The following is a 23,730-nucleotide window of genomic DNA, read 5'->3' as shown; positions in this document are numbered from 1 at the left end:
GCTGTGTTGTGTCCCTCACTGTCCCCTACAGGTGTACCCTGGGGCTCTTTGTTGTTTTTACCCTCGTCTTTCTTTCCTATCCACCCCAACACGACTAGTGTGTTATTGCTACTTTTTGCAAAGTGATACAGACCTTTGTCGCTATATTTCTACTGTCGGTCTTCTGTATTCAAGCTGCTAATTTACTTTTTCTTTGATTCTAAACTATTCATGTAGGTATACCCCATGTAGGGAGACATTTTAGTAGAAATTAATCATGACGTTTTACTTTGTTTCCCTCGTTGACTGTAATTGTATTGTATTTGGTTGTAATACAAGACCCATTATGCTATGACTTTGTAAATATTTCTATTGCCAGTGAGTTAAAAAGAACTCATTCACGTACCGATGTCAATAACCCTACATGAAACCAGGTAATTTTACTCAGGATGACAGGCAGCATCTTATCAGCCCACACACCTTATTCACAGCGGTGACTTACACTGCTACATATGCTACTTACACTGGGTCACTCATCCATACATCAGTGGAACACACTCTCTCTGTGTCACTCACACACTAGGGGGGAACCTGAACAGCAGGTCTTTGGACTGTGGGAGGAAACCAGAGCACCCGAAGGAAACCTACACATACACAGGGAGAACATGCAAACTCCACACAGACTGAGTGGGGATTGAACCCATGTCCTCTCACATCACCCCGGTGCTGTGAGACAGCAGTGCTACTTGAATTGAATTGAATTGAATTGAATTGAAGACTTACTGTCATTGTACTGCTGTGCAATACAACAAAATTATAGTGGTATTCCCTGAGTTCTTTACACAGCCACATAAAACAACAATATAAAACACAAACATTTAAGCATAAAAAGACAAAATTAAATAATTTAAACAAAAAAATACAGTAGACCAGTGAGACAGTAGGAAAAACAATAAACACAAGTAAATAAAAAACAGACTATGAAGCGCATGTGTAGTTGCACGTTTTATGTGTGTATTTGGGGGGTGAAAATCAGGCAGTGTTTAGCTGTTTCACGGCTCTAGGGAAGAAGCTGTTTTTCATCCTTGCGGTGTGTGAGTGAATTGTCCTGTATCGCCTGCCAGAGGGGAGCAGTTTCAAGAGGTGGTGCGCAGGGTGAGCGGAGTCCCTGATCATTTTGGAGGCTCTCCTGTGCCACCGTGCCGCCCTACATGCTTTTTAACATGGAAAGATCAAATATTGTTTCAAGGATGAAGGTCTGAATCCACAAGTTTTGTCATCCTGTCCTAGGAATAATGTCTGGCTCATTGGAAAATATGAGTTGCACATTACATTTATGATCACACCCTATTTTATGGGAAGACCTAAAAATGTCGATGGTCTCTTGTTTTGCTGAAACACGATGCTTCCTTTTGTGTTCCGGAGCAGTTTGGAAGTTGACTCAAAAGAAGACAGATTGGATTAGCATGACTTCACACTGCAGGTGCGTGAAGAAAAATTGGTTGTGCGCTGCAATAACCGTAATGAGAGACGCACTGAGTCAGCTGGTCTTGGGAAGCGGTGCGTCCCTGTGTGTCGAGTGCCAAAACTCAAGTGACCCAAAGTGCAAAAACAAGGGGACGCAGCGGGTTTCTCCTGGCCATGTGTGCTCTTAAACTTTGCAGATATCCTAAAATGAGCAGAGTTTCTGTCTAGAACACAGCAGTATGACAATTTCTGTGCAGTGGACAGGAGTGGACAGTACTCATGTTAAATGCTTCTCACACCGTCAATGGATCGGGACTGAACTGAACTCCCAGTTCTTGCACCTTTTGCAGTTGTAAGCAATCATTCTTCCATGTATGGGACCAGTCAAAAGTTTGAGTACATGTGGGAGACCTGGGCAATGCCTGTATGGAACAAACTGGACAGAAGAATAGAAGAAAAGCGGCTCCCGCATGTCCTGCATCTCTGGGAACTGCTGCATAAGAGATGGGGAGAAATGTTGGATCATTGCCTCGTCAAACATGTTAACCCAACGTCAAATGGGAGAAAAAAAGCAGTTTCCAACAAGTGGACTCGCGTTTTTCACTGCTCCTGTATGTCCTTCTCCAGATACAAAGAGGTAGCAGTGATTCTGCTATGCCAATAAATTAGACACACACACACACACAGGGAGGCAGACTGTAAGCGGGTTGTCCTGTATATTGTATATTTATCAGCCATTGAGCAGAAATGCAACCTTTTTTTGAACTTGTTTACTGCTTCTCGGCTCTGGGACGAATCAGCCTGACAGCGGGGGATAACAGAAGGAACCGCAGCTCAGTAAACATGTGAGGATGATGTCTTCGCTGCTGGTGTCACGGGACTGCGCTGTGTGCAGGATTTCCAGCTCTCGTTCAATATAGTCCAAGAATTTGGAGAGAGATCATAAATTTAGTACCTCTAAGAAAATAAGGGCGATTAAAGTTGTCACCCTGCACCTGAAGAACGTGGGTTTGAATCCCTGCTTCCTCTGTAGTACACTTGAGAAAGGTACTTAGGCTGAACTGAAAAAAATTACCCAGCTGTGTCAATGGGCAAAGCATTGGAAGTACCTTAACATGCTCTGTCACTTTGATGAGAACTGTCAGCTGAATTAATACACACACACACACATTTTCAGAACCGCCTGTCCCGTACGGGGTCACGGGGAACCGGAGCCCACCCGGCAACACAGGGCGTAAGACCGGAGGGGGAAGGGCACACACCCAGGATGGGACGCCAGTCCGCCGCAAGGCACCCCAAGCGGGACTCGAACCCCAGACCCACCGGAAAGCAGGACTGTGGGCCAACCCACTGCACCACCGCACCCCCTCAGCTGAATTAATAATTCATAGTAATAATTACATCAGTGCATAAGCAGGCAGGTAAAATGGAAGCCTCCACACCGCATGGCCCTCTACTGTCCACACAGCCTCAAGCCTCTGACCTGCTCCTCTGTCCAGCCTTCTACTGCCTGCTCTCCCAGCATCCCTCCACCATAGCCACTCTCAGTCACCCCCCTCCCCGCACCCCATCAGTGTGCAGCCCCTCTTCCTTGGGGGTACACGGTGAGCCTATCAAACCCCATCTGGCTGAATGGCAGTGCTCATTAAATTCTATCTCACCATATCTATCTGACCGTTAACAAGCTTAAAATTCTAGCAATAATTTAATTTGTACATTAGAATCAAGTATCAGTTTAGAAAAGTGATGGGAGGCTATGCACGATCAGGAAAGGATCTTCACAAATTTAATTAAGATTTATATACTGAAATCAGCAATTAATAGCAGGTTTTAATTAAAAATTGTCCTTGCGAACAGATTTATGTTTTACAAAGACATCAGCAGGATTCATTAGGAAGCCATGTGGTGTATTCTGTGTCATTTTAAGAGATAGCTGCTTTAATAATTGACCAGATAATGTCCATTTCTGAGAAGGCAAAATGAAAGCGGAAACCTTGGATGCTGCTTTCTGGGCCTGTTACGACTTTATAGCCAGTGTTGATAAAAATTACCTCCAAATCTCTATAATGGGCTGAGGAAATGTGAGGCTTTAGGTTATCTGCACTCTCTTGCTCATAAAAAGAATGCAAATATGACGGTATTATAAATTAGGCAGTGACCTTTCATTGCTGATTAGGGTCTTATGCAGCAGAGTTGATAGCAGGATGGCTGATAATGAGGAAAATGCTGAAAGACTGGAGTTGTACTATAATTACTGAATGTTGTGTTTGTCCAGGTTTACAGAGAGTCTACCTATCTTACCTGCACTCTCATACTATTGCGAAGAGCCTTGTTAGAAGACACTGAACCTGAAATATGGTCATTAGATGAATGCCAGATAATCTCTGAACAGAGATAATGAACTTTTGTGTCTTGACATGGTGCAGGTTTTCCATCATTGCTCATCAGAAGAAAATAATCAGATATGAGTCTTGACATGAGTGCTATTGAAAATGAATTGGTCTGACAAGTTGTTTATATGTAGACACCTTAGATGCAATTGTCTTTTACCCCCATTATGGCACTTTCTGCTCTTGCCTCTCTTCAATAAAACTTGGAGATGTCTGTGGCTCAGAGGCCCACAGCTCTGGACCACAACCTGGCCCTCAGCTCTGACCACCCAGGATCTGGCCAGTGTCTCTGTGTGATGCTGAGTGGACAGTGATAAATGGTGTTCATTAACCACCCTTCCTCTAGGACAGCTGAATCTGCACACCCCCTGGACTGCCCAGAAGGTGAAGGGGTTTACAGAGCTAAGTGGGATGCTAATGGGGATCAGTCCATCATGTTGGCTGCCCAGTTCAGAGATTCTGCTTTCTCTGGGTGGGGTTTGAGCTTTAATTTCATAGATAAACTGTCCTTCTTCATCAATTACCTGTGTATCAATCTTCTTCAAAATTGAAAATAGACAGGCAGACATACAGCCAGCCATAGGGACAAAGAGATGGACAGATTGACAGACAGACTAGCTGACTGCCGAACAGACTGACTGATTGATTCATAAAAACTTTGGATAGAAGTTTATGTTGTTTTAATAGTATAAATAATAAGAATAATATAGGAAAACAACTCTACAATAACAAATTGTAGCTCACTAAAGCTCATACACATTAGAGCTCACATTAGAGTCCACACAAATTATAGTACCTTGATATTAAGATACATGACATCAGATTTTATTGCACCTGTTTATACAGGTTGCAGTACCAAGTGAAAACTAATTCTAGCAGGAATCTGGAATAGAAAGTAAGGAGTGGCACACCTATGATGAGAGTTTAATATTGGATCCTGGTGTGTCTCTCATATGTGATAATATAGTATGTATAATAGCGTAATGTAACATATTAAACCCACTGAACTAGGAGGAGGCTTTTTAATGACAGAGCACCACCTTGTGGACACAGAGCTGACCGACATTCTATTAACCCCTAATACCAAGCAACCCACACACACACACACACACACTAAAACCGCTTGTCCCCGAGTGGGGTCACAGCCAGCCAGAGCCTAACCCAGCAACACAGGACATAAGGCCGGGGGGGGGGGGGAGGGATACACCCAAGACAGGACGACAGTCTGCCGCAAGGCACCCCAAGCGGGACTCGAACCCCAGACCGACCAGAGAGCAGGCCGCACCACCGCGTCCACCAACCAACTTCAATAGTCGCTTGTCCCGAGTGGGATCGTGGCGAGCCGGAGCCTATCCCAGAGACATTGGAGCAAGGCTGAAGGGGTGGGGGCACACCCTGAACAGATGCCAGTCCATCGCAGGGCCATAACTTGGTACCCAGGCACACAGCTGGGCGAAGGTACTAGAGCAATTGCAGGACAAGCACCTTACTCAAGGGCACTACAGCCAGAGGAGGTGATCGAACCAGCAACCCTCGCAGCCAAAGGCAACCGCTCCAATGACCCCTAATGATACAAACTAATATAAAAGTATTTTTTAAATGAGTTAATTTGATTTTCAAAAGAGCTATGGAAAATTTGGCAGATTACTTATAGTATTTACCTCTGAATGATATACAATGATCAGGATTTTTTCCAGCATTAATTTTACAGACATGGGGGGAACAGTGCTCCCTTAGAAGGAAAGGAAATATCCAGATCCTACACAGAAACCCTGGAGCTCCATGGAAGCAGGGGGGAACTGTGTGCGGAGTGCAGGACTCCTGTGCTCAGATTTCCCAGGAGGAAGAAAGGAGCTGGTCAAAGAGAAACACTGATGGTGACGGTAGCAGGTGAAGGAAGGAGAATCGCCCGTTTTATGGGGAGTTACAAACCGCCACGAAGAGGTTAAGAGGCACATATATAAAACCAACCCATGATTTGTGCAGGTAAAGGAGAAGCTCAGCTCAGGTGAAGTACGTCCGAAACCCAGCGGAGCTAAAGCAGCCTTCACAATGAATTGAAAGATATGAATGAAGGAGCGCTAATGAGCTCGTTACGGCGCCGAGACACTGCATCGGGACTGTTAATGAGGTGAATCGTAAGCCTGCCGTGTCCGAGCGCAGCCCATTCATCCTGGAGCAGGACCTGCAGGCGGGACAATCGCCCGGCCACCAGCCCGAGTTACACGGGACCCGTCCCACGCGTGTCACTCTTGGATTTGCACGACCGACGAAAGCACGCATTACACTTTGTTCACTGTAGACGGACACGTTCATTGCACTATGTCTGTTTCAGACTGAAAGTTGCCGGATGAAACTGGTTTTCTACAATAATAAAGCCACGCGCGCGCACGCTCGCTCCTTCTGCTGTACGTTCATGGAAGTGTGTGTGTGTGTGTGTGTGTGTGTGTGTTGTGCGCCCCTGCAGCAGTTTTGTGGATGCACACGTTACAGTGCGTTCGGCCAAGGAGTAAACGCAAATACACGATTGTGCCCCTGAGTGTGTTTTCCGTGATTTCTCTGTGTGTGTGTGTGTGTGTGCGTGTGCGTGTGCGTGCGTGGAATAGATTTCGCCGTGTTGCCGTGCTGTGTCACGGGACGCCGCAGCGCTGTACAGTTATCAGTCTCGCGCAGATGGATGGTACCCGGCCTCACACCAGCAGATTATTCTAGTCCTATGCAAATGAGCCTTTATCAGCCGCTCTCCAGGAAGCGCGCGGCGGGCCTTCAGACAGCGCAGCCACGGCTGCCAAGCGCTGATTACAGCGCCAATTACAGCTTAGCACTGTCGCGCATGCGCACACGCACTGCATGGGGACATGCCTCTCTTTCGGCTAGTACAAGGGTCCCATTCCGTCTCCCTTCCCTCCCCTCCCCTCCCCTCCCCTCTCGGGCACCTTGGCACTCCCACGCGGCCCATCGCGCGGCGTACAGTATTTGCTCCAAAGTGTCCGGTGCGCACTGCTTTCCCCAGGCGCCGCGCACCAAGGTGCGTCTGTGAGATAAGTGAGCGGGAGGACAGCGGCGCGCCGCCCCAGCAGCTCCCTCACAGCCCGCTCTCTAAACACCGCTTTGTTTGCTTTCTGCCGTTCGTTCATTGTTTACGCTTTTTTTTAGCTGCTTCTTTAATGCCTGGGACTATGCTGGGTTTTTTTTTTTTTTTTTTTTTTTTAAACCCACGTGATTTTTGCGTCTAGGGTACAAAAAAGTAAATATAGGATGCAAATGAGGCAAAAAAACACTGAACTGAACACTTTGCCTCACAGGTAATACCTACCCACGTTATGCAGTTCAAAACATTTCTTCCTGATCTATTTTTTGGTGAATTTTTAGGTATGGTTTGGAGCTCATAAAATTATTTGAATTTAAATGTTGTACTTGTTTCTGTTTTTTTTTTATGCCCTGCAATACAGTGATGTCCCATTGAGGGAGTAACCGCTACAGTCCTGCACTGGGCAAGCGGTTTCTGAGAATTACTACATTCAAACATGTATTGATAGTATTAAAACAATTTAATCCATGGTGGTACAGCAGTCAGTGCATGTGCCTCACAGCTCCAGGGCTGTAGGTTTTGCTGTGGATTTGAATGCAGTTCAGTCTTTATGGCGTTTTCATGTTCTCTTCATGTTTGCGTGGGTTTCATCTGGGTGCTCTGGTTTCCTCTCACAGTCCAAGGACACAAGTTTCAGGTGGGCTAGTGACTATAAATTGCCTATAGTGTGTGTGTGAGTAAAATGGACTGGCATTGGAAATGGAATGATATTTCGTTCAGAGTGCACTCTGCCTCAAACCATGTTTTTCTGGGATAGCCTCTGAACCCCTGTGACCCAGCTTTGGAAAAGTGGTTATTGATAGTGGATGAAAAAAGAATTATCAATTAACCTTAATCTCTATTTTCAGCTATAATGGGTCTAGTTTGTCTATTGTAGCACACTTTGTGTATTTTTACCACTTTAATTTTGACATGGCCTGCAAGACTGCTGCGGCAGATTGAACAGAAACATTTTTGTAAGAAAAAAAAAAAAAAACATGATGCATGTAAACAACGTTGAACTTAGAATTTTAAATAGTCTCATCCCAGAAAAGCATTCATAAAAATGTATATAAACATTGAATTTAGTTATAATAGTGAGATGACTGAGTATGACCCCTGTACAGTTAGTACTTCTTAGTGTTTTTTTACAGAGGGGTGGAACAAAGATACGAGTCAACAAATCTTTTGGTTCAAAACCAATTTAGCATTTTGAGTCCAAAACAAGACACCATTATTTTTTCTTGGGTGTTCAAGACTGATTTTAATTTAGACTACATGTGAGTTATGCAAACCTTATTTTAGAGTCGTTTTGCTGTGTATCAGGGCCTCATGTCTCAGTACCCTGCAGTTTGAGTGTGGACACATGTGACAATGACAGGAAATCCTGTAGGTCACAAGGGCCACGCTGACCTTGACAGGAAGTTGTCGTAACTGGGAAGAACAGAGGATACCGATAAATGCCTGTTTAGGGTTCTCTAGGGGCAATGCGTTACTCTTACGGTGCAAGAAAGAATAAATTTGGCATCGTTGATCACAATTCCACATCTTCTGGACCTCGCCAGTTCCAGCAATCTTTCCTTTCCTTATTTTTCTAATCCGGGTTTCTTTTCCAAAATGCTCTGCCTTTACCAGTACAATTACCCTGTGGTCTGTATCCAGTCAGCCAAAGGTCATACTACATTAGTACCTATTCCTTTGATATCAGTCCACATAATGATATTTCTGGGATGCTGCTTGGAGAGCTTCCTAAGTGTGAGTACATTTGTTCCTGGCTTGAAGTCTGTGTGTGGAGTCACATCTGGCTGCTGGAACAAGGTTGCTGGCTTTCCATTAGGACATTGTAGGTTCAAAAGTTGTGAAGATGAAAATTTTGCATAAAGTGTGTTCAGTTACTTCACTTTTTTACCGGGTCAAGTTTTTCTTTATGTGTGTGGAAAAAATAATGTACATCTGAATTTCAGAATCTAGAGCTTTTAATTTAAGCTGTTTGACCTAAGTGAAGTCAACCGTGTGCCTGTTAAAAAAAAAAGACTAAGGAGGTCATTTTAAGAAACCCTGATGTAACAGTTAAATGAATATAGCCGAAGTGTAAAAGGTTTTTGGTTTGCTGTGTGTCTAGTAGAGGGCAAATGGAGCTTGGAGCCCTTTGTGTTTCCCGAAAGGTGTTGGCAGCACAAGGGGACAGGTCTTTAGAGCTGAGGAAACGTCCAAGACCTCACTACCCATGGGCCACCAGCAGACCAGTGAGTGAGGACAGCTAGATGTGGGTCTCACTTGTTCATGAGGGATATTATTGATTCCTTAACAAGTCTTTTGTTGTTAACTTTATCAGAGATCAGTCAAGACCTCTTTGCTGTCCATCAGTCCTGAAGGGAAACATGGACAGACGATTCTTATCAATGAACAGTGATGACCGCATTCAAGCTCTCTTTAAATGTTCTCTTAAAGATCTTGAGAAAGATCTTGCAGTATTCACACATGTAAAAGGAAAATGCCGTATATGCACGACAGTGTGGGTGGCACTTTGAATTTTTATACCACAAGACAGTAGCTGTTCCATTATTTTGCGTGACGAAATGCAGCTATTTTTATTTGTGTGACTGGAAATGGGTGTGGATTTATTGGCATATTGTTTTATGAAACTGAGAGCTTCTGACTAGTCAGCCTTCCAAAAATGTAGTCATCACAGCTAACCCTAATACAGATAATACCACCGCAGTGATGTGCAGTTATAAAGTACATAAACCAGACCAGAATAAACTGTTCAGATTTTCAGAAAAAAAATGTATTCGTCAGCACTCATATCAATTTTATTCTACACTGTCTTTGTCTTAAGCTAAAAAGGATGAGGGCAGAGGGTACATGGTCAAGTGAGAAGAGTGAGGAATGTGCTCATGCCACGTCCACACCAGTATCATAGCTGCAGAGAGGTGAGCCGAAACCAGTATGGAACGAATGGATGCCTCCAGTTTCCCAGTTCAAAAGACCAACATCCACCAGGACTAGTGGGCCATTAGTGACGGCTGCTTTCTGAGCTATGAATTTAATATCAGACAACAGATACGTGTGATCCAAAAACATCCCAAAGAAAAAGAGAGAAGGAGAGCAAGACGGAACAGTATGAGTCCATAAAAAGTAGAGCCTGTTTCAGAGCACAGAATTTATATATGAAAGATTTTTTTAATCAAAACACAATCCATCTTCTGAGGCTAAATTCGTCCTACATGGTTTGAAAAATATGGTATTAACTGTGGACGGTCAAATTGTGGCCCGTAAATGAGAATTCACATACACACAGTTCAAGTTTTGTAAGTATAATGTACAAATTTAAACCAAGTAACAGATTATATTCTTTAAATGGCTGCAGCCGGTGGTCTGTTTGTATTGTTTGTTTCATTAAATACAATAAATAGTCCACGGCATATTTTTGTCTACAGTTTTGTCATTGTCATATTTTTTCAGAATCCATACAAAAAACAAAAAGCATTTCTTGTGATTCCTTTAATTTTGTTTTGTATAAAATTCTGTGTGATATTACAATGCATAAATTTATAGATATATCCATAGTCATACAAATTGTTTCTACTAAATATCACATAAAATGTTTTTTTTTTTTTGTATTTTGTATAATACATAAAATAAAGGTACCAAGACTGGTTACTCCAAAGTCTGCTAAAAAAGCAGAAATCATCAACATAAAACAGAGTGATGAAACACTCACTGGAAGAAAGCTCTACAATCAAAGAGTTGTCCTGTCACAACGCAAGACAGAGGGTAAGTGGTGGTCCTTTATGTACCATACTAAATCACGATAAACAGGGAAAATAACTGACAGGTTTCATTACACAGACTTACACCTCTGTGTTGTACACTAAGGCAAAGACCACTGGTACCTCATGGCGAAAACAAAACTTTCATTTAATTCCTATCACTAACATTCCGCTGACATACACATTATTTTTTCTAAATTAAAAAAACAATGTCATTTTCTTCAAAAACTCTGAACTCTTTTCAATGGAAAAGACCAAAATGGAGAATGAAACAATAAATTAAGTAGACTAATGTAAGTACCCGGATTAAAATGATTTTTCTTCTCCCTCGTATTTATGGGCTTTTGTGTTAAAATGATTGAATTTGACTGGGCTGACATAACTGCAACAACAGGAATAATCATGATGCATATAATCAATTTAATTTCAAATACTAGAAGTTATGTATATAATGGTACAATGGCTTTTTATAGTTACAATGCTTGTCAAAATAGTCTCTGTACAGTGTACCTTTTTAATGTGGGGCAAATAAGGTTTGTCTTTAGAAGGGTTTGTTTTATGTGTATAATGTATGAGGGTAAGACAAAGGTGTCCGCAATATTGTTTTAACTTTATTATAATGAAATTTTTAACATTTTTGTCGATACTTTTTGACTCGCCCCAGTATATTGGTTTCATTTAGCACAAGTTTAACTTCTGACAGTATTTATAGTATCTCAGGCAGTGTTAGTCATGTCTCCCCACGATAAATCACAGCAATTGAAAAGAAGACCCTGCCAGTTCAGTTGTTTAACGTCTTCATGTGCTTCACTAGAAAGGTTAATCTTCGTAAAATCCAGCTACCTTTACTGTATAGGGTGTACCGCTGTCTACTGGAGAGCCATTACTGGGTATTTAGGGGGGAAGGTGTGCACAAAGGTCAAAAACAGAAGGAAGAAAGTAACCAAACACGTCATGGAATACAGAAAATCCAACATGGCGCCTGCCAACGTTCTGCACGCTTCCCATGTCGTCTTTCCCGTCCCAGTGCGTCTCTTTTTCTCATCATCGCTGGGCGTTCCCATCTAGTGGAGCTCGAGGATGGTGCAGGTTTCTAGCAACAGGGCGCGATTCCACCGCAGAGTCCTGCTCCTCGCTGAAACTCTCCGGGCTCCCGTCTCCATCCAGCAAGCTGCCGCAGCTGGAGTTGGGGGACGGCACGTCCTGCAGCAGGTCGTCCCCAGCCAAAGTGGCTCTGGAGCCCGTGCCCCCGCCCCCTATCACCTCGTCCTGGTCATTGAGGAGCTTGGCCAGGAAATTGATGTACTTCATGGCCAGTCGCAAGATCTCATTCTTGCTGAGCTTCTTGTCAGGTGGGTGTGTGGGGATGAGCTTGCGCAGCTCTGCGAAAGCCCCGTTCACGTTCTGCTGCCTCCAGCGCTCCCGGCTGTTGGTGAAGATCCTGCGCACAATCTTCGGCTGCCCAGCTGAAAATAAAAAATTGCACAGAAAACAGTATGAGTGTATGGTTTCGTTGTTCCACTGCTCTTTTACCCAGGGGGCATCAGTGGGTGTCACTTTCTCCCCTCTTCTGATATGTCTTGCAACTGTCACAGTGGCTCCTCAAATTTGAGTCTCAGCTCTACTGACGGATACAGTTGTTAAAAACGTAGCAGTTTTGAATGATCTGTAATAATCCAATTCCATTCCCAACAGCGGCTAATCCGTTCCATATCCGTTTGATTGGAAAAGCTGCATAGAACACCTTAATTGCAATAAATAATATTTTTTATTGTTTAATGAGCAATGTGGAAAATGGAAAAATGTCACCTAGGTTAGCTATTGATATGACACAAAAAAGTTAAAGAATTTTAACATTTGTTATAGAGTAACAGTGTAAAGCAATTACACAAGTTAGTTTCTTGAGAACGGTTCAAGGTTTACGATTCAATGCCACCACGTATCATTTAGTTTCCTAAGAACTCTTTCCTTCTGAACTGCACGAAAGCAGAAATATGACGAGCCCTGAGATGATGTGACAGGTCGAGAACAGCTGAAGGATTGTAATGTCAAATGTGATCATTAATTCCTTGCAGCACAGTAACTCCGCATATCAAAATCCCAGGAACAGTGCAGAAATGGATTCACAGAAGGCAAGAACAGAAAGATAGCTCAATTTAAAAATGATAGAACCTCCAAGTGAAGCATAAAAAAAGAATACTGTATACCAAATGTGATATATGAGTGAAAACAGTGTTTATTTTGCAAAACTACATACTGCAGTCATGTCTCCATTCCCTCCTAATCCTTCCACTCGGTCTGGAACTTGGCCGGGGCCAGAACCACATATCTCCATTTTTACGGCAACCTCAGGCCATCTTCTCCAGATATGTTCTGCCTGTGAGCACCTTCAAAAGCATCTATACCCCCACCACCTTCCCTCCATCCGTCTCCGCTTCCCTCCATGTGTCCCTCTCCTCTAACGGCTTACTGCGCTTACTGCAAATGCGATGAGAAGACTGAGATGAGAAGAAAGAGAATAAAATGCCACATTTCGGGCTGCAACGCACGGTTGTGTTTTACCAGGACTGCATGACATCCACCTCACAAATGTCTCTGTCTCATTATTATTCCCTGCTAAATTAACTTCACGGTGTCATTTTGCAATAAGATTTTGCCGAATATTATGACAATCTCACATTTATGGCCATTTATTCTTTATAGGCACCTGATTTGCCTGCTTATTAAAGATAAATGAAGAATGCTTTGCAGTGTTACACGTTAGCAGATATTGTATAGTTTATAAGACATACTGGTGTTAATATATTATAACCCTTAGCGTTACTCTCTATATCTTGCTATCGTCTTGAAATACTGAGGGTTTATAGATAGTAGGAATAGGTTTAGCTAACAGGAATCCAAGAACTAGGAGCTAAAGCGGAGTGATGCTTTTTCTATATTTAACACTTCCACCCCTTAATACCAGGAAGCTGTTTTAAAAATGTAGTTGTGTGTTTGTACAAACGGAAGATGCAATGATAAAAAATATTCCGAAGGCGTAAGAGATGATGGTAGGGAAATACTCACCAAGCAGAGCTATATAACAGCGCATTTAAAATGCACATTTGTATGCATAGACTGCTTTACCTGAGTGTTTAAAGCCTTAAATCCCATCAAACATCACTGTGATTTGCTTCATTTCCAAGACGACTTTAAGAACTGTGCTGAAAGCCTTTATTTATGCGATGTAGGCTGTGAGCATCTCGTTGATCTCGAAATCCAAGCAATCTATGCATCAAATAAGGTAAACTGGGTCGGGAGAGGAGCGGATGATGTCGTCAGGGTTGGGATGATGAGTGACTTTAATTGTGACACAGCAAAAGTGCGTCTTACCATACTGATAAAGATCTAAAATGCGCCTACCCTCGTTGAGTTCAACCTCATAAGGTGCAGGTCGGCGCTTCACCCTGTTACTGGGGTACATGCCGTACTGCTCCGGGTCCCCGAAGCTGCTGTGGGGCACAAGTGAGCGACCATCAACACCGCTTCTTGAAATACTCTCATTCACTTTCTGACTCCTTTATTCACAGCCAACCTCATCACTATGGTTTATGCATCTGTCCCCCAGGATATTTTTACTATGTCACTTCAGGGTAAGTACAGTACCTTGATCTGCACTGCAACAGGAATGGGATGTGAACTGTGAAAGCGAGGGCATTCAGGTTAGAGCAGCCCTAGCCATGCAGGACACTACTCTGTCTTTCCAAGCCTTGGTGTCATAATAGGAAATGATCTTCTTATCCCTTCAGCAACAACAACTTTGCTTTTAATTGGTCCGGAATGGAAAATTAACACATTCAAAATAACAAAATAAATCACTGTCCATTTTGAACACTGAATGATTCGTGCGCAACTGTGGATTTTAATTTCTATAGGCGTTAGACAGTCAGTAACGCAGATGTCTTACGTCCCAAGGCTGGACAAAAATCAGAGCAAACTGCAGGAATAAATTTATTGTTTGTTGATTTGTTTGCTTATTGTTGATTGACAGCGTTTTTCCAAATCATAGTACATACATAATACTTTTTATCTTTAAACACTGTAAGCAGTTACATTCAGCAGTAGTTACATTGACGGCAATTTATTAACCATAGTGATAATAGGAAAATTAGGCTATGCGCGTTAGTACTGGAATAGCTACATTGATAAAACAGAAATGACAAGTATGCAAGAAATACCATACAGTAGTGTAATTAATAATATAGTATACTAAAATTTAGAACCGGGTAAATTCGGTGCAATTATGTGATTTTCATACCATAATTAATTGCATACATATCTGTACAAATCATGCGATTGCAGTGGTTTACATACAATTTCGTTTCAATCATTACAAATTCGTACTTTAACATTTATAATATCGAATTTTTGAAACTGCGGGTGGCTGAAATAAATAAATTGTCTCGCCGCAGCCTACGGGTAAAACTAAAAGGTAAAAAAAAAGGAAAGTGTAAAAGTGCTAAAAACCGAAGGGCTTAGACTAGTAGTGAAGGACTAAACCTGAGCGCGGAGCAGTGCGGAAACCCCGCTTTCAGCAAGAGACTTTGCGGTATTAATACTCAGCGGGTTGCGGAGGACGACGATCACGATGTTATCGACTCGAGGGCGTTGAGTTGAGGATGCGCGCGCCTCACCTGTTCACGGGCGCGAGCGGTTGCGCCACGTTACCGTAGAGCATGGCGCGTGCCGGCAGCGGGAAGGCGGGCGGGCTCAGCTGCACCATTCGAGTCTCGTGCTGCGCGTCGCGTGCAGACAGCGGCGGCGGGAGGGGCACCGGGGGTCTGCGCAGCTCCGTCGTCTGCACCGTGTGATCGTGCGCGCTCGTCTCCCCGCCTTTTATAGGGGCGAGCTCGATCACGGGCACTTCCCTTTTCAGCTCGGCGGGGTTGTGAGGCGTTGCCTTGGCAACGCTGTGAATGATGACGGTCCCGTTGCGGCGGTCCCTCGGGGGACCCTCGGCGCTCTGCCGGCTCTCCTCCGAGTCCTCCGCCGCCTGCTTCTCCTGGCCCGATGCGGCGGCGGAGGCGGCGGCGTTGGCGGCGGCGTTGGCGGCGGGTCCAGCCGGGCTCGCAGTGTCTGCCGGCCTCGCGGAGCGGCACATCTTCCCCTCGGGGCTGTTCTGGCACAGCTCTGCCTTCACCTTTTCCATCATTGTCGCGAGATACCCGGGGCCAGGCCACGAGACGATAGCGCTCAACGGAAAGAAGTCCGAGTTTATACCTGAGGACGGACGAATCGCTAAATTACAACAGAATCCGGTGTAAAGGAGCCCGGCATGAGGTCCTGTATTGCACAGCGCGTGATGTTACCTGTAAGAGACAAATATGCGTCAATCGAAGGCCTGCTGGCATTAAAGTGTCACACAAAGACATGGGCTCTGTGCGCGAGCGTGCGTGCGTGCGTGCGTGCGTGCGTGCGTGTGTGTGTACGAGCGTGGGTGTGTACACGCTGCGCCCCAGCGGAGAAACAATTTGACAGGTACGGGAGAACGAAAAAAAAAAACAATACTACTCAATCAATCAATGGAGTTTTACACTAAAACTGGGGGCGGGGCGGGGGGTGGGGGTATATTAAGGCTTGCTTGAACAATGGAGGGGCACATACATTTTATATAATAACATTAGCGCAAGTGGGATTTTAGGTCATGATGTTCAGTAGTTATAATCTCGCGCACACACACACAGCCTCACAGTTTTACGATCTCCTACGTTTTACCTGTCGCCTGAGGGAAAACAGGGTAGCAAAGCTCTGAATTACAACCTGAACAAGATGGGGTCATGTCCTTGAAGAACAGACAAACATGTATTTTATATATACTGTATATATATATAAATCTTGTAATGTACTTCAAATATTTCAGCCCTGAATAGGAATATTCGTGACTGTAATAACTAGTAATTAATTAAATGGCTCAAATGTGCTTTCCAAGGGCAGCGCTCCGTCTTGTCTGGAGTGTGTGTGTGTGTGTGTGTGTGTGTGTGTGTGTGTGTGTGTGCACTGCAGACCGCTTCCTTGTTTGGATTGGTCATTTCTATGCCACACACTGGTCATTTAAGAAAAAAACATATGGTTCCATATTGACAAAGCTTGCCTGCCTGCTTTTAATATAAGTGAAAATGTGCACATTGGAAATAAAGCAAGCAGGTCGTTCAGTCACAACGGTGTGTTCATTTTCGGTTATTACTTCGAGACTCTCTGATCTTTGTGCACATTAAAATATTGCTTAATTGTAATACCTTACGTACACATTTTTTACTACCTTAAAAATATTAAAAAGCACCAGAGCTGTCGTTTTATTCTCATTTATTTATCTTGTTCTGCATAAGGCTGTTTCGGGTTCGAATCCCATTCACTCCTACTGTAATGTTCTTTGATCAAGGTTCTTACCCTGTATTGATACGGTACAAATACACCGCTAAAGGGGTAAAGCGTTGATTGATAATAAAACACTATAAGACACCTTGGAAAATGCTGTCAGTAAATAATAATTATAACCCTGGCCTGGTTCATTTGCCCTCATTTTTACATAAACATTGAGAAAGTGTTGCGTCTACAGGAAGAAATCCTGCTGTTTTTCCTGTTTCCCCGAACAGTGTTATAATTCCTCCACGTGGAAAAGCTAAAACGTTAGTCTTAGCAATCGAATATTTGTTATTAATGTTCTCAGCATGTTACATTTCTGCAGCCTTTTGTCTGAATCCACCGTGTTAAGAAGTCGCCCTTTTTGCCACTCCGTTGTACGTAACATGGTAACATTGTATCAAATATTAAATAAGCATATTTTCTACAATTATGTATTTTAACTGTTGAGTAGCATCAAATAAATGTCATTATATCGTGCAACAATTGTAAACAGCCAGCACAGCATCTTATGTTTTACTTTTATTATTGCCAGCCAGTATTGCCATATTCCTGTTTTGTGCATTGTTTTTTGACATTTTTATATATTTTTCTCTGCTAAACCAAACTGATCTCCAGAGACATTTTCCCGGTCGACATTTTTTTTTAATATCTGACCAAATACTCCTAAAACAATGTCATTTTATCTTGATCTGCACACCCTTCAGCAAAACGTCAATTATTAACCTTTTCACAAAAATATGCTTCCAATTTTACACGTCTGCAACTGCAGAAATAATTATCCGCGAGGAAAATCGATCGCTGTTTTCCTGTTCTGCGTTTGTACTTTAAAAAAATGGGACAAAAATGAGCATAAATTACTGGACAGCATCGTCCGGTATCGCTCCTTTTAACGGCGTTTAACGCTCCTTTTCAATCAATGTCATTCATATCATATCAGCCCGTTTTATTAATTATTTTTCTTGCGTTTAAATGCACATGGGATTAATTTCTGAACACTGTCGCGCAGTTCATTCGATCGCATTGGCAATTTAGCCACTGAATACCGAATATACTATATACGTAGAGGACCGTTAATAAAGGGCGTGATTTTTCATCGCTTCATTTTCATGAAGTGTCGAACATATTCATTTTTGAAAGGCATATTTGGAGAGGAAGCTACGAAAACGGCGGATCCAGCAATAGTCTACTTGTCCACGAATGATCTAAACAATCTGCTTAGTATGAAAAATAATGAACGATGAATTTATTAAATGCGTTTTCCCGCGAGGACGGCTGAGGTTTAGGAAACCCGAAAAAAAAACAAAAAAAAAAAAAACGGGCCTCGTCGTTTTCTCAACAACTGTCCGAACCCCGCGTAACAAACAAACAAGTGCGAAAACAACAGCGCGCAGTGGGATATATATATTTCAAATCGGGAGCAACGTCTCCGAAAGCGGAAAATAACGACGGATTGTGAATATCTGAAATTATTTCCATGTATTTGTTGCTTACCATCGGAGGAATGTTGTATCGCACCGGTGTGTGTGTGGAGCCATTTTGTGCGGGGTCATCCATGTCTGGGGTGTTACACTCGCTCGAGTGTGGACCCTCTCTCTCTCTCTCTGTGTGTGTGGAGCTGGGAGTGAACTGAGCTCTATATAATTCCACATCACGTCCACGGCGAGCGCGCGGAGCGGAACAGGGCTGCAATGTGGCCGCGCGAGATAAGCGCTCCGCACCGGCCACTCCGGGCTAGATAAACCCCTAAACCCATTATTTATGAAATGATTCATTATTATTTGGCTTTTTTTTTTTATCGTGGAGGGCAAAAGCACGAAAAAAAAAAAAAGACATATAGACCCAATGAGCAGGGATATGCATAGGAATAGCTTTTAAAAGCACCCTCTATTCCTGTAAATACAGGCATAACCTGATGTGTGTTTTATTAAAAACACAGGAGTAATCAAATATGAAGCGCATTAACATTTCCGAGAGATACCTGCGGGAGATCAAATTAACCTCCGAATGGCTGTGCGATTTAGAAAAGTGCATTAATATTGTAATTATTATCTTTTTGTCGAGATGTCAAGGAAGTCACGACATCTTCCGTTATTTCCTCTGCTGTTTTTCCACACGAAAAAAATTAAAAAAAAAAATAAGACAAATGCCTAAGATTAAGGTAAGTAGTATCACTTTGGCTGTGTGTAATAAAAGGGAAATATTAATAAAGGAAGGATTAGTTGTCGCCTACTATCTGAAGCAGCAATACAGGGACCCGCTGACTCAGGACGGTGTTTTATTTCAATTAAATGAATTAAAAATCATGTATTAGAAAGTGTCCTGGGGATGTTGTGCTGGAATGACATTTTTCCCAGCGCGCGCGCGCGCGCCATCGCGCTCATAATGAATTAGATGGGATCTGATAACGCGCTTAATCAGCAGAGCCTCTCTTGACAAAGGGAATTCGCTTGTGAGGGAGCCCTGTGTCTTAATCCCAAATTTCAGGCGCAGAAAAGAGGCCAAGGACAAAAATCTGGCTTGGATTGCGCTCAAAATCATTGATAACAATTCACTGAGAACGAGGCCGATAACGGGGAACTGAGAGGACCGGCGACGAGGAATCTCAGCAGCTGTCATTCCGGCAAGTGCTGGTTCCGGAATGAAATGTGCCGAGATCCTGCGCTCGCCCAATTACCAATTCCTTTTTTTTTTTTTTCCTTAACGTTATTTATTCTGGAAAACTCAGGCGGATGAATGCATGAATTAATAAGCAAAAAAGAGGCCCTCGAAGCCCTTGATCTCGCTGCGCCCACGGGGGGTTTCGGCCGGTTTCCGACGTCGCCGGCGCACGAGGGCTTCGCAGAATCGGTGTAAATCCCCGGGGACCACCTTGCAGAGAGAGATAAGACCGTATCTGGGAGCCTGTGACCTTCGCTTCAGCGTCCCCCAAGAGGATGTAACCTGTAACCGTGGTAACGCTCGTGTTACCTCAAGATATTGCAATAACCTCATCTGAGCCCATTGCTGCCTCGCCTGCTGCTCTTTGTTTGTTTTTCGAACAACTGCTGTCATTTCCTTGCGATCCGACGGTTGCTGGTTCGAATCCCACTTCTGCTGCAGCACTACCCTTGATCACGGTACTTTACCTGAACTGCTCCGCTCAGGATACCCTGCGGTGGGAATGGTTCAGTCATTTACCACTCAATTTCTCAACAGCAAAAGCCTTGGACAAGGGCCAGTATTACCTAAATAAAGATGAATCAATAATAATAAAGAATTTTAAAACTGTTTCATAGTTAATCAGCATGAAAAGCAGATCTGGAGTGTAGCGGTTAAACATTAAGACTGAAAAAACAACCAAATATATAAGGAGGCCTAATTACCACTCATTTATAGTGGCTTGTGGTCACACTGAAACCACCAGTATATTAGTTCAAATATGAGGCTTTATGAACAGCTGTGCTGGTGAAAGCACTTTCTCCAGTATATGAGGCAGTTAAATTTCATTCTAGATATCAGTTTTTTTTTCACATTTTACTGGTAGCTGTTAAGTTTTGGGTTTTGGGCCCCTGTAAGAGATCCAGAGCGCGGACACATGGAGCAGTTCTACAGCTGGAACACCCGCTTAAGAAGGCTTAACCATTAACTGAAAAGGAAAATTTGTTAAAAAATATGTATCTAATCTATACAGTTCAGGTTCAGTAATAGGAGTATGGAGTGTGTCTTGAAATGCTACCAGGTTCCTTATTGCATGTGAAAAATTAATTATTTTTGTGCAGTGTTTCATGAAAGCCAAAACAAGCAGATAAATAAACAAATGCTGCCTTGCTTCTTCCTATGGACTGCAAAACAAGACAATGACCTTAATAATTTTACCAATAAAAATTTCACTATCCCATTGAGATAGTAATGTTTAATTTCCCATTTCTACAGCCAGGTGAAAAGTGAAGTCAAGATTTATGGTATTGTTACTTGGAAATCAATCTGCAAATCAATGTGATCCAGAGGACGTTTACATTTTGTGACTTAGTACTTTATTCTGGTAAACACTTAAATCAAGTTTCTCAGAAGAAAAGAGACACGGGCTTTGCATGTATTTTAGAAATAGGCCTACATCTGAAATTTAAGATATTTTTAAAGGACATAAATACACAAAAAGTTGAAAAAATTACTGTAACCACATTTATTGGAAAGCTTTCCTTTAACAGACATTTTCCAATCATTATTATGTATCAGTTTTATGTTAAATATTCATTTTCACTTATTTGCAATAACTACTACTGTACATACGTTTACATTTTACATTTATTCATTTAGCAGACGCTTTTCTCCAAATATCTCATAGAAAATACAATGTAGGCATTACATTAGGAGAAAGAGACATAGTTACAGACCTGTGATTCTTAAGGACAGTCACTTTGTTTCTTTCCACCATGTTCATCACTGAGTAGCTGCATAAACACCACGTGCTCTGATTTAAGAGATTTTTTTCTCTGAATTCAATATTTATTCACACATCTATGCGCAGATACCGAGTAAATTCCAAAATTAAAGTACTGTTGCAGCTTAATAAAGTAAAATTCCTTGCTGACAGAAATATTCCCTAATGCTTTCTGTAAAATGGTTAACTGCATAAACAATAATAATAATAAATTACAGTACTCTTCTGAGACTTGTTTTCATTCATTAGCTGTAGAATTTTAGCTGCAGTTATTCACAAAAAAATGAAATAGCAAATTTCTTTTAAAATCCCCTAGGGTCACAACAATCGTCTGCGTTGAAACCGCTCAGTGCGTCTGTTTTAGTTTTATAAAGTTGTTCCCAGACTTACGAATTTAACCGGGACCAACAGCTGGTTCATTGCTGGGAAACCTGGTGTGTGGAAAGCGGCTCGGAGCAGAACGAGGGGTTCGCGTCGGTTCTACTGGCAGCTCCTCCTTCAACGTGTGTGGGCCAAATCTGTGCTTTGGACTCGGTGGCTGTGTATTTCGAGAGTCGCGTCTGCACCTGTCTGGTGAAGAAATGCACTTTAGTTCAATTAATCTGCTGAGTGAGTGAGTGAGTGAGTGAGTGAGTGAGTGAGTGACAGAGAGAGTGTGTTCCACTGTATGGATGAGTGACCCATTGTAAGTCGTGTATCTAGCAGTGTAAGTCACCTTGGTCAATAGGTGTGTGGGCTGAGGCCACTAGTATTCGTTGGAAATTGCTTTGGAGAAAAGCATCTGCTAAATCAGCAAATGTAATATATATCATTATGTAGGTGTTTCTTTTTGTCTACTCTGCACTATGATGAGCCATTGGGAACGGAAGCCAAATTCCCTGTATCATGTGTGTGAATACTTGACGAAATAAATCGGATTCTGATTCTGACTAAACTTGAACGTTTGGACTGCGCTTCGATATCGGGGAAGAGCTGGCGCACGATTTGAAATGTTATGGTAGCTCCTTTATTCTGACAAATAAATACTAAATACTCCTCTGTAACGTTTCTAAGGGCAGAAAGTGCGTTAGTAGAAAGTTCGTGAGTCTTCGAAACCGCTGTGTTTAGAAAGACGAGTAAAAATGGGTGTAATGCATTTACACTGTATGTCCACAAGGTGTCGCTCTGCTATTCTGTTTTTTGGGGCGTTTAACATTAAAACGGATATCGTATGAAGGACTCCATTTTTATATTCTGTGCAGTTATAACCACTTTTAAATATTAATTTACCCAAAGCAGTCAGTTTTTCTTAAATTTCAGCCAGCAGCACTGAAAGAAGCCATGATGCTGATTTTTAATTCTGTAAGGCAGAGCAGCAATAAGAGTACTTTACCAGAGTACTGACTCTTGCAACACACTCCAACCCCCAAGAGAGTAGAGTTTGCTTCCCTTCCCCAGGGCTTTTCTTCTCTCTACCACAATTTCAGATTCACTAATATCATGCTCAGATGGCATCTGCCTCTGTTCTACAGCTACAAATCTGCTTCTGGGTTTCTTAAGAGAAAAGTTTAACGTTTAAGGAACCCTTTGTTCTGAGCATTAACAGAAACATGTCAATGACTTTGACTCATCAGTAAGTGATCCCCAGAAGACTGTGAGGTATTTGACTGGAAATCTGCTGCCGACGCCGTTTGAGGCGGGAGACCCCGTTTTGTACTTAGCCCTTGCCACAACCAGTAGGTGGTCCAGGATCCGGTGCTTGTGATCAGCTTTTCCACTTTATCTCCTGGTAGGGTTCCCAGCTCCTCTATCCGCTCATGCACATTCTTTTTCCGCATTCAGAGCCTGCTATAGTCTCCTTACACTGCTGCTGTAGGCATCTGTTCCTTGGGTCGCCTGAGGACAGGATTGGGAAACAGGAGCACAGACGCTCCGTAGGTCACCGTAGCTTGTGCGTATGACGCCCTCAGCTCCTGGGGTTTGGGCCCCAAGGACAATTCTGATAGTTGGCAGATTGTTCAATATCCAATGTAAGTGGATTCCTTTAATACTCAGTCTTGGAAATAGAAATGTGACTCCAGGCACATCATGGTGTAACCGATCACAGGGTAGCTGGTTCAAAGATGCAATATCTCGCTCATATACAAAATTAAATTTCAACAACACTAGCTTGCAAGATCAACATACGTAACATTAAATTTTCACCCAGTCGCCCATCATAGTTAGTACTTTCAAATTGCACATGACATC

General features: G+C 42.7%; 1 protein-coding gene across 2 annotated transcripts; it reads right to left on the bottom strand.

Moving 5' to 3' along the window:
• Positions 1-10,974: 10,974 nt before the first annotated feature.
• On the bottom strand, positions 10,975-18,667 carry LOC108935074 (T-cell acute lymphocytic leukemia protein 1 homolog). 2 transcript variants are annotated; one of them, XM_029250578.1, is made up of 4 exons: positions 18,573-18,667; positions 15,353-16,027; positions 14,082-14,170; positions 10,975-12,145 (listed from the first exon to the last, which is right to left on the bottom strand). In XM_029250578.1, exons 2-4 carry the CDS (start codon positions 15,868-15,870, stop codon positions 11,724-11,726), a joined length of 1,029 nt encoding a protein of 342 aa, XP_029106411.1. In that variant the 5' UTR covers positions 15,871-16,027; positions 18,573-18,667; the 3' UTR covers positions 10,975-11,723. The 2 variants fall into 2 exon arrangements, with proteins under 2 accessions (XP_029106411.1, XP_018608865.2); XM_018753349.2 differs by lacking the exon at positions 18,573-18,667 and adding an exon at positions 16,028-16,056 and having other exon boundaries at positions 15,353-15,938.
• Positions 18,668-23,730: the final 5,063 nt, after the last annotated feature.

Source organism: Scleropages formosus, chromosome 3 (genome assembly GCF_900964775.1).
Source record: "Scleropages formosus chromosome 3, fSclFor1.1, whole genome shotgun sequence".
Lineage (NCBI taxonomy): Eukaryota > Metazoa > Chordata > Actinopteri > Osteoglossiformes > Osteoglossidae > Scleropages > Scleropages formosus.
This window is presented reverse-complemented; position numbering and strand designations above follow the sequence as displayed.